Below are 16,811 nucleotides of genomic sequence, written 5' to 3'. Positions count from 1 at the left end.
GTGATTTGTTTGTCTTGGTAAGGCTAACAAGGCAAGATTTGATACAGTGCGCTGGAGTTAGAGTCCGGAAATTCATACACTTAAAAGTCAGACGATTTTTGTATGTATGTGTAGTATCAAGATATTTGGAAATCTTTGATTTTGTGTGATAGGTAAAAATGTTACTTTTTCTAGTTAAAATTGAATATAGACCATCACCTTAAGAATGGAATCTGGGGAATTTGGTTGATAAGGGTGACTTAGGTTTTGTTAATCCTTCCAAAATTGATAAAGTTCCCTGGCTTTAAAGATTCATTCAGAGTCATAAACTCCAACTCTTTATTTTTGAAAAGTATTGTAATTTTTACAATTTCCTTGTCACTATGTATTATGCCAATAATTTTAGGTATTGCCTTTATGCCAAGTTACAGACCAAGAATTGATTTTCTGTTTGGAAACACTGCTTCCTGAATTACACACTCGTAGGTAACAGTTACCACACTCAGGTTGCCAGATGCTGAATATTTTAAAAAGGTGTGGGGCATACAGCTATCATTTAAAACTGTGCAGTTTTCTGCAGGTTATATAATATTTAGGATATCATCAATGGTGTGCATTATATCAGAATTTATATTGTAATTCACCCTAGTGACTTATATTTGGAAAACATTGCATTTTAAAAAGGCTACTTAGAAGCAAATTGAAGACATTCTACAGCTTTTTTTTTTTAGGTCCTGATATAATGCAAATTATTGGAAGGAAACATATGGTGAGATGTTTTTTTATAATTTTTTGTAAATTAATCTAAAAACCACTATGTGTGCTCCTTAAGTGGTCATAAAAAGAGAATTTTACATACAATTTTTAAAAATAATAACAGGTTCTACATATTTTATGTAATAATGAAATAGGATGTGTTTATGCTGGTAGTTTGGTCCTAAATATTCTATCAGCTTTTCTACATCATGTGGATCTAAAACAAGACATTCATATATTTGTGAATTTTTATCCTGATATGAAAGGGAAGAGGGAAGGCAACAAATAACATTGGAAGTAAAATTATTTTCAAAAATATAATTTTCATCTCTGAAAACAATGATTCTCATCTTCTATATTTTATTAAACCACAAATAAGAAACTCTTTTTTATTGTTGTTCAATTACTATTCAATTATAGTTGTCCCCATTTCCCCCCTATACCCTCCCCCACCCTACCCATCCATACCTCCCACATTTAGTTCTCCCCACTCCAGTTGTCTCTGTCTGTGGGTGATTTATACATGTTCCTTGATTTGATCCTTTCCCTTCTTTCCCCCGTTTTCTCCTTACTATTGGAAACAAGTTTACTTAAAAAAATAAAAATATTCATAAGATACAAGTTATATTCCAGCTTGAGGTCGTGTTGAATATGACAGTCTGCCTACACATTAGGGGATTGATGTTTATGTGATGAATTGCCTGGAAGACTGGAGGGAAGGATTTTAAGATTAAAAAAGTTTGATTGATATCTATTAGACACAGGAAATCCAGCCAGTCTGTGAGATTTTCTAAATTAAGAATCACTACTAATATATCAGGAGACATAAATAAGAATTTTGTTTCCATCTATATAAAATATTTTCGATGATTCTGTACCCTCAACTTTCTGTCAGTTTTGGTGCTCTAGGAAAGATAATCAGTCATACTAATTATTCAGTCATAGCATAATTAAAACATGTTGTACACTTCTCTGTACATGTGCAAACACAGGCTTGGTGTTTATGTATGTGCATGCACGTGTGACTTTTTAAACAGTGATTTGAGTCATTCTTTGATGAACTTCACTGGACTTTCACCTCCACATTGATTAATTCTAACTCTTTTTCTTAGGGAAGTGATCTTTAAACTGGATCTTAAATCAGATGTGAAAACAAAAGTAGAGATTGGAAAGGAGAAATGTGTATAATGTTAATTATATTAAGAAAAGTTATTGAATGTAGACATTATGTCATCTTTATTCTTTTAAGATTAAACGATTACTTTTAAGATCTGTGAGAGCAGCTGTGCATTCATGTAATATATATATATATTTTTTTTTCTAACCTATCAGAGAAGGAAATTATAACTTTTCTAGGGAGTTGGAGTTCTCACTATTTAATCTTATTCCCTAATTTTGTAATTAAGATTTCATTAATCCAGCTAGGGAATATAGAATAAATACATATGAGCATAATTTAAGATTTAACCCTGTTGGAAGATTGTTACTGAGAGGACAGTGAAACCCAAGCCAAGAGGCTTCCCGCCCCGCCTCAGTTCTTGTCTCTCTTGCAAGACATGAATTCAAGCAAGAGACAAACACGGATAGTGGATATGAGATAGCAAGTTTGTTTATGAAACACATAATTACAAAGCTGCAAGCAGGCACCCATAAATTTATTGGTAAGTTTGTTAATAAGTTTGTTCTATACACTTGAGCTGAGGCTACAAGTGGGCACCCAGTTAATCTAAGTATGCTGACTAGTGGGGGTCAGGGGTTATATACCTCAGCCGGCTTCCAGGTTCCCCTCTTCTCCCTGTGGGGATAATGTACAGCTACAAAGGCTTTCTTTCTCAGTTGGTAAAGGCTCTTTGTCTTAGTGAAATTGTTACAGAGGCCTCCTTTTCCAGCATAAGACCCCCCTTCTTCCCATGCAAGTCACACTTGTGATGTTCAGAGCACCCAGCAATCTCAGTAAGGTTGTTATACAGAGGCCCCTTTCTCAGTACAGTCTTGAATTTCCCCTCCTCCTGCACTATTGTGCTTGCAATGCTCGGGGCACCCAGCAATGTTCTGGCAGTCTTACCAAACTGAGCTCAGGACTGCCAAGTTAACTGGTGAGACACATCTTCCTTTTATAACAGGGTGCACTTCTTGGTGACAGCCAACTGACCTGGACTCTGTAAGGTCCTTCCCTGATGGGAAGGATGCCCTCTATGCTGCCCCCTACTCTTTCAGGGAACCCCTGACCCAAGGGTAGGTAGAATGACATCCATGTCCAGCCAGAAGTAGTTACAAGAAGATGAGACCTTCACCCATTGTCCTTTATATGAATATAAAGGGGTTGCATACCTGAAAGGGGGGACTTGTAACAGGGCACAGCCTGGGCAACCCCAAATATGTATTTGTAATAAAGTCCAGAAGTCAGGGTGTCCAGGAAATATTAAAAAATATATAGGATGTCCTCACCCCCACAAGTCTGAGCTGGGAGGGGCGGGGTGGGATACATGGAGCAGGGCCATTGAGAGCTGTTTTGCATAGCAACAGCTTTGCAGATAACCTCTAGAATGGTCATTTAACATATCTATAACCTTTAACTGGTTTCATAGATATGCTAGATAGCTGTGACCGTTCTTTGAGTCAGGGAGAAGGGAGTGACTTCCACACAGGATGCAACTGGGAGGCAGCTCCCCCTGGTTTCAGTGCCTTCGTGAGAGCTTGGAGTAAGAGGGGATGACACGACTTTGGAGTAAGGGGAGACCCACACAGCTTTGGTGAGAGAGGGAGAGCCATGCAGCTCTAGCTCTCCCTTTGCCATCCACATAGCTTAGGAAGCTGGAAAGCAAGATATAGCAGCTATGCAGAGTTCTCTCTTAGCAGTTTGGAAGAATGCAGGAGAGATGCTGTGGGAAGGAAAGGGGTGAAAGGACTCTTGCTATTGGGCTATGAGAAGGTGTCGTGTGGGTTTGGGTTAAGAAATGGAGATTGTGGCAGCAACGTAGCTGATGGTGCCGGGAACCGCAGGAGGCTGAGCACAGGTTACTGGGAAGGACTGGGGGCTACCAGAGCCATGGACTTCTATTTCTTTTCCTGAGATATGGTATCCTAGACCAGGCAGAAGAGGAAGAAGGGACTGTGTGCATTTGTGGGTATCCTAAGGGATTTGGGGAGTTTAAGGAAGACATTAAGTCATTACTCTAAGTCTGTACAACCTTTGAATAAATAATTCCTTTCCTTTTTACGAATCTCGGACATTGAGAGGAGTCATTCCCTGGTGGCAGGCAAGGTGAACCTAAAACGGGGACTCTGGGAGAAAGCAGGGGTGCATTTGGTAATAGTATTTGTTCCCTTCCACCGGTCCATTCTGTAACACTTTTGCTTCCAGCCTCCTGTATGAAGTTCTTTGTTAGATTGTAATGGTGGGTGCCCTGCCTGTATTTTCCCTCTGGCCACTCATTCCCGGTGGCTACCTAACAAGATGAATCAATACAGAGAAAAAAAAGCTGGGCCATAAGTCAGGAGATAAAAATTCTACATCTGGTGGCCATGTGACAGTTAGAAAATCAATTTAGGTTTGGTCTTCCTCTTCTGTTAAGAATGTTAAACTAGATTGACTACAATGTTTTTTCTAGTATTAAATCTGATTATTCTGTTGCTATGCGTATTACATAACTGTGCAAGCTTAAGTGGATACATTAATGAACAAGAAAGAAAAGTACTGTTCCTGTTTCTTCGGGACATGTCTCAAATATAGCCATTAAACAAACACTTAACACAGTTCATTATTATCTTACTTTTGTTTCTAGGTTTAATGTCCTTATTAGAATATACTCTTTACTAGTTATACTAATTAGATTGCTTTCAGCTTGAGTCAAAAAATATGTTATCTTCTCTGACAAGAAATCTGGAGGTAGTAAGTCTTCAGTGTTGGTTAATGCAGAGAAATGGCCTCATTAAGGAGGCAGGTGTACCGGATATTTTTCTCCTCCGTTTTCCCACAGCTGAGTCTCTTCCTATTTGCAGAGTACATCAATAATTCCAAGCCGCACACCACATTAGAGCAACATCTAAAGGAAAGACAGCTGTCTCTTTCCTATGTCTCTGTTTACCAGATATTTCCTCGAAGACCCCTTCGCCCAATTTCCTGTTAATTCTTGAAGTCATAGGAGAGCCAGCAGTTAATCAAATTAGGGAGTTTCTTATTTTTTTACTTTTTAATTTTTTAAAGATGTTATTTATTTATTTTTAGAGGGGGAAGGTGGGGAGAAAGAGAGGGAGAGAAACATTAACATGTGGTTGCCTCTTGCATGCCCCCTGCTAGGGACCTGGCCCACAACCCTGGCATGTGTCCTAGACTGGGAATTGAACTGACAACCCTTTGGTTCACAGACTGACACTCAGTCCACTGAGCCACACCAGCCAGGGCTTGTTTCTGATTTAAAGAAGCAGGAAGGAGATGTGAATGAATAGTGGGCCGGCAGCAACAATGTCTGCCATATATATTTTTTCAGAAAGTATTTATACACACACACACACACACACACACATACATACATACATATATTCTCAGAAATTATATCAGTTGTTTCTACAGTTTTTTATTTGTCTGATAAGATTAACTACCTATTTATTTATGTCCCCTTTTTCTTTTAAGACTTTGAACATGTTGATAATAATTGTTTTGAACCCCCACCTGCTAATTTTAATATATGGGTCATCTCACAGTGTCTATGAACTGCTTTTTGTTTCTGTACATGTCTGTTCACTTGAATTTTTGTCAGACATCATGGGTATCATTTTTTGAGAGTCTGAATTTTATAGTGTCCTCCTTTAGAGGAAAAATAAAGAGTGTTTTAGCAGGCAGTTAACTTACAAATTGATCAGATTGATTTTTGAAGCTTTGTTAAAGTTTGGAATGCTCTTGTCTCCCAGCACTAGGCAACTTCTTGGTCTCTGGCAGATATTCTCTGTCTGCACAGGCATAAAAACTGCAGCTTCTGTTTTTATAGACCATCACCCAGTTTCACACCCTGAGACCACCACTGTGCCAACTCATAATTATTGCTGTTTTGATTTTGTGCTTTTGCCACTTGGCAATGTTTCTGTCTTACTATCATGCACTGTAATATGTTTAAAAATAAATGAGGTTATAAGCTGTCCAGCATTTCTCTGTGTTTGGAACAGGAGATGAAGAGTAGGTCAGTGGACTGAACTCAGTCCAATGTATTCCCAGAGGTCTGCTCAAATTAATTTTTTAACTGCATCTGTGATAAATGCTACCAAGAAAGGGTTAGCATAGAAAAGAGGAACCCGTGTGTGTTTGAAGGATAGACATGCAGAGGAGGAGTCCCTGAAGAAGGGATTATTTTAAAGGGAGATCTGAAGGTGAATGAGCAACACTTTCACGCAGATGGAACTACATATGCAGAGTGCCTGAGAAAAGATGGAGCTCTGAACATTTCAGGACCTGAAAGAAGCCTAATGAAATTGGAACTCAAAAAACAAGGAGGCAGTTGTTATAAAATGAGATATGATGAGGCAGACGGGTGCTAGATGAGGAAGGACCTTGTTGGCTAGGTTAAGATATTTGGATTTTATTTTGCTTTCCCCCATATCCTCCCTTTCCTCTATCCATTAGTTCAGGTAGTGTAATATGCTCTAACATGTATATTCATATGTAAATGTAACATGTTAACAAGTTCTTACAACTGCTATGCTACTGGGCAGGGGTAGATGCTGCTTCCACCCTTTCTAAAAATACAGGTAAATATTCAATCATAAAACAATTTGAGGTACAAGGTTCTTTCCTAAAATGATACTTTTAGATAAACAACATATTTTTATAGAAAGTCTGAGAAAAACAGATAGCTTATTTATCTACAATAGGCTTTTTGTAGTTCCTTTAACAGACCCTTTTCATTATGTTATGGAATACCAGTTTATTCATACAGATTTATACCTTTGTGACTTAGAATTATTTAAGCTAAAATTGAATATATCTAAAAGAACCTGGCCCTTTCGAAAATCTGCTTAATGAAGCTTTTAGAGGCAAATGTATGTGCATGCATATTTATTATGCTGGGCAAATAGAGATTACTTTTACCTCCACTCTTTGGAAATCCAGTTCAGAAGTCATAGCCACATTATAAAGTGTAAGCTTTTGAGATCCATTATGGCCACAGATATTTCCTGTAATGAAAGGTGTCAGTGCACTAAGTACGGAGTAGCTCCTACGACAGCCAGGAGCATCAGTCCTTTGCAACTCTCATGCTCTTGTATTTCGGCCATTGTATTGGGAGGTTTTCAAATCAGTAGAATGGCACATGTGGATGGGAAAAAAATTATCGGTATTAAAAATCATAGTGCTAGTTATACCAAAATAATGAAATATGAAAGTCTCTTATTTTTCTTTCTGTTAAGGAAAACTCCTTTAAATATATATATATCATGTGTGATATATATATATATATATATATATATCATGTGTATTATATATATCATGTGTGATATATATATAATATATATATAATATATATATATATACCCATTAAACTTGTCTGTTATACTGAAAATAGAATTGCTGCAGAACCTTTGAACTAGCTGGTTGAAAATTCCTTTCACACAAAGGATAGTGAGAAAAATACAAGGCCAATTCACCATAGGAATGTAAGTTATGTGCTTTAAGAAATGCTTCAAACTCTTAAGCTTTTCAAATGGAAACTTTTCAAGAATATATTTAATGTAACGTCTTTGAGTTTGATTTTAATCTTATGAAAACTTTTGTTGTTTGGGTACTTATGGATGGAAAAAGACCCCTAAGTCTCAATATGACTTTATCTAAATGTTACAGAATTTTAAAAACTTGGCCAGCATCATAAGCAAGGAGGCAGGTGTAAATACCACGGAACGATCCTAAGGAAGATTCAGGGCATCGGAAACAGAGGGTGGACAGTGTGGAAATGAGCTCAGTGGTGACTGCATTGTCTTTGTTTTTATTTGCAGTAGTTATGATGATTAATGAACCACTGTTTCAGTCCTCAGCATCTTACTTTTTGGTTTTTTGCCAAGTTAAGGGATTGTTTTGATGTAAAGAACATTTGTTCAATTTCCTGAAACTGTAACAATTCCAAGTTGGCAGACAGAGAAAGCAAACACCTAGTTGTATTGCGCAGTGAATCCTGCTACCACAGGGACAAAAAAGGACCTGAGCCTAGCTCCACCCTCTGGGTTTGTCCCTGGCTGTCTCTGCTAGGGAAATCCCATGGCTCCACATTAGTGATTTTTCTCCTTTTCTTGTCAACTACAGGGATGGACTTTTTTTTAGGTAAATTTATCCAGAGACTCTCTGGTAATTTGGGCCCAGTAAAAGTCCATCGGTATTCTGAATATTTAACAATTGTAAACCATTGGCGTTATCCAATCAGAAACAAAGCAACCATTCACACAAAACAGGACGGCTGTGCTGGCCAGTGCCACTAGATAGCAGCCCTGTTTAACAGCCCGTTTCACTGCCTCAGCCAAATTAAGAATGGTTTGGATTCCTGTGATCTTGTAGCCAGCTATTTTTCATGGAGAAATAAAATGTTTCAAGATAAAAATCCATGTGAAAGAATATTAGTTGTTATTTTTTTGGTACCAACTACTAAGAAGTTAATAATTCTGGTGAGACGCTTGAGGTCAGTGACCTGATCCCATTAATCTCTGAGACTTCAGTGACTGTCGCAGTGCTGGACACAGCGGCACAGCGTGAACATTTTCCACCACTGTGGAAACAGGCCATCGTTTTGTCCTCTCGGAATTAAGAGTAGATCCAGAATTCTCAAATGAAAAACAAGTGGCTGATGCATTGCCGTGTATAGCCCATTGTTAAATATGTGAAAATGGGAGAGATATTTAGATTTGTAAATCTTAAATTATAATTCTCAGAATCTCAGTAAATTCCTGAACTAGCCTTGAACTTAACATTTGTATAGTTAAAGTCAAGCTTCTGAGAGCTTTGGCAGTCTTCACTGATGTTTAAATTCACGAGTAAACAAACAGTTTCCAAAGAAAAAGCAATCTAACTAAAAGGAGCTATAAAATGTTAGCTCAGTTTACTTTTTGGAGTGGTGGGGAATTTTGAACACTGGGAGGCAGCCCTGTGATATATAACAACTCACCTTACAGAAAAATTTCTGTGTACAAACAAGAGTTATAGTTATAGAATATTACAAAGGCTTATGTTACAAAGATTAATTGGAAACCTGAGAGTGACAAGGCAAAATGTTTTTTAGCTCACTACTGACATTGATAGACAACAGGGAAAATACCGCCATGGATATGCTACATTGTAATTTTTATTTATGATTTTCCTTATCAGGAACCTCTCACTGAAATTAATGAAAGACACCGATCAGGAAGCCAGGTGCTCCCACATTAGCCGCATGCCCAGCAGTCCATCTGCAGACTGGCCCCTGCAAGGCGTGGAAGAGAATGGAGGCTTAGATTCTCTGCCTTTCAGGCTGATGCTACAGGACTGCACAGCTGTCAAGACATTACTATTAAAGATGAAGAGAGTTCTGCAAGAGGTAATGGTTTTTTCTGAGATTAATGTCTTACAGTGCTAGTTGACAGTGAAGTCTGTAGGCCTGTGTAGTCCTGGGTTCTGTTACTGTTACAGGATAAACTTCCAAAAACTCAGTTCTTTTCATCAAAGCAGTAAAGAATTAGACATCAGCGAGTCTGTTAGTGTGTAAACAGGGTTTACTGGTGATCCATTCTCCTGAGAGAGAAGGGACCTAGTTAAGGTGCCTGGGGGTGGGGGCAGTGAAAGGAATAGGTTCAGGGCAAAGCAGAATAAGGGTGGCCAAAGGCCAGGGTGTCAAGTACAGGGGTGGTGATAGCCAGGGTAACAAGTGTGTACCTAGCCAGAGGCCAGGTGGCCTGAGGCCATGTGGCCAGAGAGCCAAGAGCACCAAGTCCCAGGGTCCTTTGTTCTGAGGACTTAAATAGTTGGTGGGACAAGGAGTTAGGGGGTTACATACTGATTGACAGGTAAAGGCGATTCCAGCTTTCCGTGGGGGCAAGGGGTTGCATTGACACCTCTGACACCAGAGGTGTCAATGGGCTTCTTCCTTTGGGCACTATGGTCCCCTTCTGGCCTTTCAGGCCTTGGAATCGAAGCACAGTTTCAAAGGCTTTCTTTCCCATATAGTGGAGATGATAACATAGAATCTCAAGGACTGCCCTCCTCCCATGTCAGTAGGTGTTTCCTGGGATGGTGGACCATCTGGCAGTACCACCAGACCAGGCTCGGGACTGCCGCCTCAGTGGGCGAGACAGGTCTTGCTCCTCTCTGCCTTGCCCTGCTATCTGTCCTCCCTAACGTGACTAATTAACTGCATGACAATGGACAGGGATCAGGTGTCCTTTTGGAGTTTAGCTTGTCTCATATATTAAATGAAGGATTTGGAGTTCTGCTTTGGAGGTACTCTTCAGCTCTGAAATTTTAATATTCTATGAAGGAATTGAGAAAGAATAATTGATACCAAGACTGGGAAGAACCAGGTAAAAAGAAATAGGCATTGGCTGCTATGTTTATATGCTATTGTAAAGCTAAATAGAGACATATTAAACGAACTTCACTTCAAAGATATGGAGCCTTATTTATACAATACAATAAAAGTTTAGTCATTTAGTTCCACTAGAAACGAACCCACTCGGCGGACCAGGGAACTTCGCCCGGGCGCACCTACCCCAATAAAGCTCTATACTGCCTAACTTTGTGGCTGATGGGCATTTCTTCCTGGGTGGAGCCTGAGAAAACCTTTCAGTCTCCCCATCAAACACAGTCTCCCCACAGCCTGTGTGCGTACGACGAGTGGGGTTGGAGAGTGCGTAACAGACCCTCCACCTCTACGTCCAGGAGCCGGCTGTTCTTTACATTCGAGTGTGTTACGGTTGCGTTTTTATAGCCATCCCAGTGAGTTTCTGTCAGGGACTTTTATAAAAAGTATATGCATTAGAATTCAAGACAACCATCTCAGATTTCTGACTTTCAGTTTGGTGAATTTTTGGTATATACCATGGTCGTTCATTTGATTTCTTTTTTGGATAGGGGATACTTAACAGTAGTGTGAAAAGAGCATTCAATAATATTACGGTTAACCTTACAATGATAATCACTGATCATTGCTTTTCTAACACTTTGATAGTAAGAGTCCTAGCTCCTACCACTAGAGGCCACAATGGAATCAGGAAGAGAGAAGTGATTTCAACAGACTGTTGAGGACACTCAGTCACCTGTCATTAGCCCTTTAAAGCAAAAGCTGTCAAAGATCTCTCCATCTCATACTGTTATGGAACAGACAGGGCAGGGGGGCAATCATTGCCAAAAATTGTTACAGAACAGACACACACACGGGGCCAAGGGGGGTATGATATACTATTACCGAAAGGAAACCCCACTAGGTTCATTTGTCCACTGCCTTAGGAAAGACGTCTCTCAATGCCAGAGATTTGTGAAAAGGGAAGGAAAGGTTTATTTAAAGCTATACAAACTTAAAGTAGTGACCTAATGTATTTATTAAAATATCAAGTCCTTTTGGATACCCACAGACACCCACAGTGCTTCCTTTTCCCCCCGCCCTAATCTGGGGTACTGTATCTCAGGGAAAGAAGCAGGTGTCCATGATTCAGGCTGCTGGCACCATCAGTTGTGTCACCGTTCAGGCAGGATCTCTAATTAATCCAAAGCCATGTGACACCTTCTCATTGCCTACTGGCAAGAGTTCTTTTACCCTTCTTCCAGGCAAAGTCTCTCCTGCTTCCCAGGCCATGGGGCCAAAGGGAGCACCCCAAAGCCGCATGGTCTTCTTTTAGCAAAGCTGCAGGGGTCCCCACTCTGGCCAAAACCACATGGTCCTCTTCTCTCCACCAAAGCTGTGTGGAGTGGGGGATCGCCACTCTGCCAAAGCCGAGTGGCGGTTCTCTGCTAAAGCCACGTGGTGATTCTCTCCACCCAACCTGTGGCGGTTTCCACTCTGACAAAACCATGTGGATCTCTCCTTCAATGGCTGCCAGGTCTGGGTTTAAATCCCTGAGCCAGTCTTCCTCTGCAGCCCCATTTCCGACTCCTCCCACAATTGGCTATACTTGCCAGCACTCCTGTATCCTTCCTGCTTTACTGGGCTGCCATAGGGGGTCTGGGCAAGTGTGGCCCCATGTCATGGAGCCAGTAACCTCCAAGCTCTCACGCAGGTTCTATAACTTGGGGGACCTGCCCTCAGTTACATCTTGGGGGGAAGTCACTTCCACCCCCAGGCTCAAAGCATGGCCACAGCTATTTAACATATCTATGAAACCAGCTAAAGGTTATAGATATATTAAGTGACCATGCCAGGGGTTAGCTGCAAAGCTGTTGCTGTACAAAACAGCTCTCAATGGCCCTGTTCCATTTGTCCCTTTCCCCAACTCACACCTGTGGTGGGGAAGGGGTGAGGACATCTTATATATCTTTCTAATAATTCCTGGACACCTTGAGTTCTGGACCCCATTCCAAATCCCTTTTTGGGGCCCTTTTCTTGGCTGCACCCTGTAATAATACCAGTTACAATGATTGGGTGGTCTTTTTTGTCTGGAATATATGCAGAGATGGGCAGCAGTGGTGTGCTTATACTTGGTCCCTGAATTTCAGGAATGGTAAGAGCTGGCAGTTAAGCACAGGCATAGAAAATTACATACACTCTTAATGAAACAAATTATATTTTTAAAAGTGTAATCAGAACTCAAACCTCATTTTCTATTTATTTTATTATATTTAACTATTAACTACATATATATATGAGCTTATTTGTATCTATTGGGTGTGTATATGGAAATTCTATATAATAGCTACTGTGCATATTGCCCAACTGTAGATTCACTTGGGCCATTTTGGTGCCTTAAAATCAGCCGCATGGGAGTATTATGCCACAGAAATTGGCAAACTCTATAAATTAGGGCATTTAATTTTTGGTGAGCCTTTTGTTAAATATTTACCAACACACCACTGTCTGATGACTACACTGTTTCTACCCTGACACCATAAGCCTCTTCTTGCACTGGTGGAATCTCCCTGGCCTTTGGCTTAACATGCAGTCTGACTCTCTCTGAACAGGGCAAACTTAACAATAGCTGCTATATTAAAAGATCATCAACAAACCAACAAACAACTGCCAGCAAGGATGTAAAGAAAGTGGAACTGATATGTACTGTTGGTGGGAGTGCAGACTGGTGCGGCCACTGTGGAAAGCAGTATGGAGATAGCTCAAAAAGTAAAAATGGATCTGGCTTTTGACCCAGCAATCCCACTTCTGGGAATATATATGAAGAAATCCAAAACACTAATTTGGAAGAACATAAGCACCCCTATGTTCATTGCAGCATTATTTACAGTCTCCAAGGTAGGAAAGCAGCCCAAGCGTCCATCAGTAGATGAGTGGCTAAAACAACTATGGGACATTTACACAGTGGGATACTACTCAGCTGTAAAAAAAAAGTTTTATTCTTTGTGACAGAATGGGTGGACCTGGAGAACATAATGCTCAGTGAAATAAGCCAGTCAGAGAAAGACAAATGTGATTTCACACATACTGCAATCTAATGAACAAACTGAACTAATGAGGAACAGAGAGACGGACTCATACATAAAGAGCAGGATGACAGCTAAGGGGGGAGGGAGGGGGGGAGGGATTGCATAGAAAAGGAAGAAGGACTCAGGGGCCTGGACAGCAGTGTGGTGATTGTGGCAGGAGGGGGTATAAGGGGACTAAATGGTAATGGCAAAAATACAGTAAAATAAGGTATTAATTGTAAAGTTGGTAACATTAAACTATTCAACTTTCTACATCTTTCTTTAGTCTAGATTTTAATTTAAAAAAAAATACAAATAAAGGGAAGTAGAGGAACTCCCAGGAAGAGCCAGGAGGCTTTTTTAGGGCACTCAATTCACTATCAAGTCAATATTCAGAATGTATTGAGGTTGTTTTTATACTTATGTGTTTTTTACGTACCTGCTTTCTTCATGAAAAGGTATTTGAAGAAACTGAAGAGAATTGATTTTTAAAGCTGACATGTGTACAATGAGCAATAATCACAGTTGTTTGTTAAGCCTATCCCGAGAGCAGGGAGTCTTAAATTTTTATGGTCAACAAGAAAAGCAGTATTATGGTTAATATAGACAAGTGTTCTAGTTATAAGAGGTTCATACTGGATGCCTTTAAATAAAATGGTTTACTGAAATATTATTTAAACCAGGAATTTTCAGTGGTACAGTGGTATAATGGTAAAATGGTATTTTCACTTCATTGCTATGTTTGAGTTGAATACCAACAATTAACTTTAGTTTAAAATATCATTTTAATATAGAACAGTAATGTTTATTCCTATTTTATGAACTTATTTTTATGATGCATAGTAGTCTGATTTTAATATACATATTATTTTTTAACTGCAGAAGAACCCAGTGTCATGCTAGAATATGCTCAAAATTTTTCCTAATGGTGTTCAGTTGACATCTAGGATTTTAATTTTAAAATGGATCAAGTGTGAATAATCTGAATGAAATACCACACTCTAATGTTGCCCCCTTTTTTTTGAAAATCAGTTGCTGTTATTAAAATGCACATATGTATTCCCAGCAACCCCAGACATCATAAGTTAAACATCAACTCCTTACATTAAAAAAAAATTGACTTAGGTCCCTTAGAAATTACACTGTCACTTTATTCTTTAATATTACTGATAGAAGAATTGACTACAGCAAAGGTGATTTTTTCTCTCTTGTTAATGTTTTAAAATGATTCTGTAGGGGAAAAGGGGATGGACTCATATGAACAGGTATAAAGGACACATGGACAATAACTAAGGTGGGGGGTGGAAATGGGAGGGAGGTGGGGAGCACTGAGGGGGCAGGGCTGGGAATATAAGACAGAAAACTACTTGAACAAGAATTAAATAAAATAAAATTTAAAAAAAGAAAAAATATTTAGAGTCCCCCTGTGTAAAGAAGGAAGATAAACAGTAATTTCAATATTTCTTCAATAATAGCAATGCCAAATCTTACATAGATTACAATTGTGAGATTTTATATATGTATAATGAAATACATATTAATACATATGTAAGTTTATAATTTTGATGTTATTATAATTTAAGTATCATGTCAAATTATGTGAAATATTTATAAATATATACTTAAAGAAATTATCTCAGCTAATATGCCATCCCCAAATTATACAGAAGGTAATTGAAAAGCAAAATTAAATAAAAAAAAAACCATGATTCTGTTATCTATATAAAAGAGGATGTTAAATATCTTCAGGGATAGTTTCTACTGTAATGTTTCCTTTTATTTTGTTCTGTTCTTTTACAGAGGTGTCAAACTCATTTTAACCTGGGGGGCCACATCAGCCTCAGGGTTGCCTTCAAAGGGCCAATGTAATTTGGGACTGTGTAAATGTAACTACTCCTTAACTAGGGGCAAGGAGCTCCGGCTGCCTCCTGTAGAAACAAGGTGGAGGGCCGGATGTGGCCCCTGGAGCCTTGTGTTTGCCACCTGTGATTTAAAGCCTGAGAATAATTCTTCTTGGTTTTTAGTTCCTCCCTCTGTATTCTCCTTTGGACCCCCCTACTCACTCTTTCTTTTTGTGTAAATTTAGCACATGTTTACAGCCGAATAGTTTTCTCCTCATTTATTCTGGTAAACATTGACATCCAAAAGCCTCTTTTAATTTTGTATCCTCTCTCATTTTAAGGCCAACTACAAAGTTTTTCTGTAGATATAATTCACTTAGATTCTTTTAAGTTTTCCTGTGAACCTTAGTAGGAATTCACTCCATCAGACAAAAGCCCCATGGCACACTCACAAATCTCTTTAAGATAAGTCCTTCTTTAACTTGAAATAGCTGATAGACAATACTTTACGATTTTATAATTTTAATTGTTGGTTGGTAGGAATTGTGAGACATACCCTAAATAAAACCTTCAACTACAGTTACCTTTTGAGGACAACCTAGGTGCTCTGCAGCACTGAATAGATTCAGTGCTTTATTATGCAGACCAAGTTAGAGCGCTGTTGTGAATTCTTACAAATTGTTGTTAGTGCTTAATTTCTCCACCCCCCATTTTTAGAATAATGTAAGTTAAAACAAGTAACATACCACTGTCATCATACACAGCAATGGACCCCATTGTGTGTTCCCTGGTCTTAGATTTACTGAGAATGGGTGGGTTTCTGGATAAGAATATTCTGCCTACACAAGGGCTGGCTCTTTGTGAGGGGGTGAAACTATTCTGCAAAATAGATATGAAGGGGAGGTTAGTATAATTCCATGACTCCTTTGCTGTGTGAGCAGTCTTAACGTTCAACAGTTCTCTGGGAGGGTTGGAGAAGTTAGAGAAAAATTCTTCCCTAACCCCAGCCCCACCTCACTCTCAGGGTCCCAATGCAGGCAGTGTACCAGAATGGTGAAAATCACAGATGTTTGGGATCATCGAGATTTACAAACAACTCTCACTTCTGCCACTGACTAGCTGGCACAAGTTCATTAAGGTTTTTGAGTCTCTATTTCATCATAAGCAACATTACTAACTATCTCATCGGGTTATTTGGATAGTTAACCAATAAAGTATATGTAACGAGTTACCACAGTGGGAGCGTGGGGTAGGTACTCATGAGCATGAGTTGCTGCAGTGATCTTGTTTGTGTGATTATTACTGTGTTTCAGTAGGTGGACAACATTTGAAATTTCTTAAACACTTGGAAATATACCAGTAAATTTTCTTTAATAGGACAGTCTTATGTTTATTGAACAATTCAGTATTAATCATTGTTAATAAGAGCTATACTGGCTGGAACTAAAAGTAGAAGTGTTGTTGCTATTTATGCTTTTCTGACCTTTCAGTTGTGGCAGCATATTTGGCCTGACAATTTCTGGCAAAAGAGTTATTGCATGTCAATTAAATTTCCTGTTTACAGTCACTATATAAGCAGGATTTTTTTCCAAGTGAAAAATCATGGGGACCATGGTGGTAGCAGTTAAGAGAGAGAGAACGGAAAAATGTGTGACATGTTTTGG

The 16,811-nt window shown here is 39.1% G+C and overlaps 1 protein-coding gene across 2 annotated transcripts in view; it reads left to right on the top strand.

The window, feature by feature from the left end:
• CCSER1 (coiled-coil serine rich protein 1) overlaps positions 1-16,811 on the top strand; it is a 698,243-nt gene that overhangs the window by 422,144 nt on the left and 259,288 nt on the right. For both annotated transcript variants that reach the window (XM_037046097.1, XM_037046098.1), the window contains one exon: positions 9,074-9,281. In XM_037046097.1, coding sequence (XP_036901992.1) covers positions 9,074-9,281 — 208 coding nt within the window. The remainder of the gene's footprint in view (positions 1-9,073; positions 9,282-16,811) is intronic.

This window comes from Sturnira hondurensis, unplaced genomic scaffold (assembly GCF_014824575.4).
Source record: "Sturnira hondurensis isolate 20B ecotype Veracruz unplaced genomic scaffold, ASM1482457v3 Scaffold0004998, whole genome shotgun sequence".
Classification (NCBI taxonomy): Eukaryota; Metazoa; Chordata; class Mammalia; order Chiroptera; family Phyllostomidae; genus Sturnira; species Sturnira hondurensis.
This window is presented reverse-complemented; position numbering and strand designations above follow the sequence as displayed.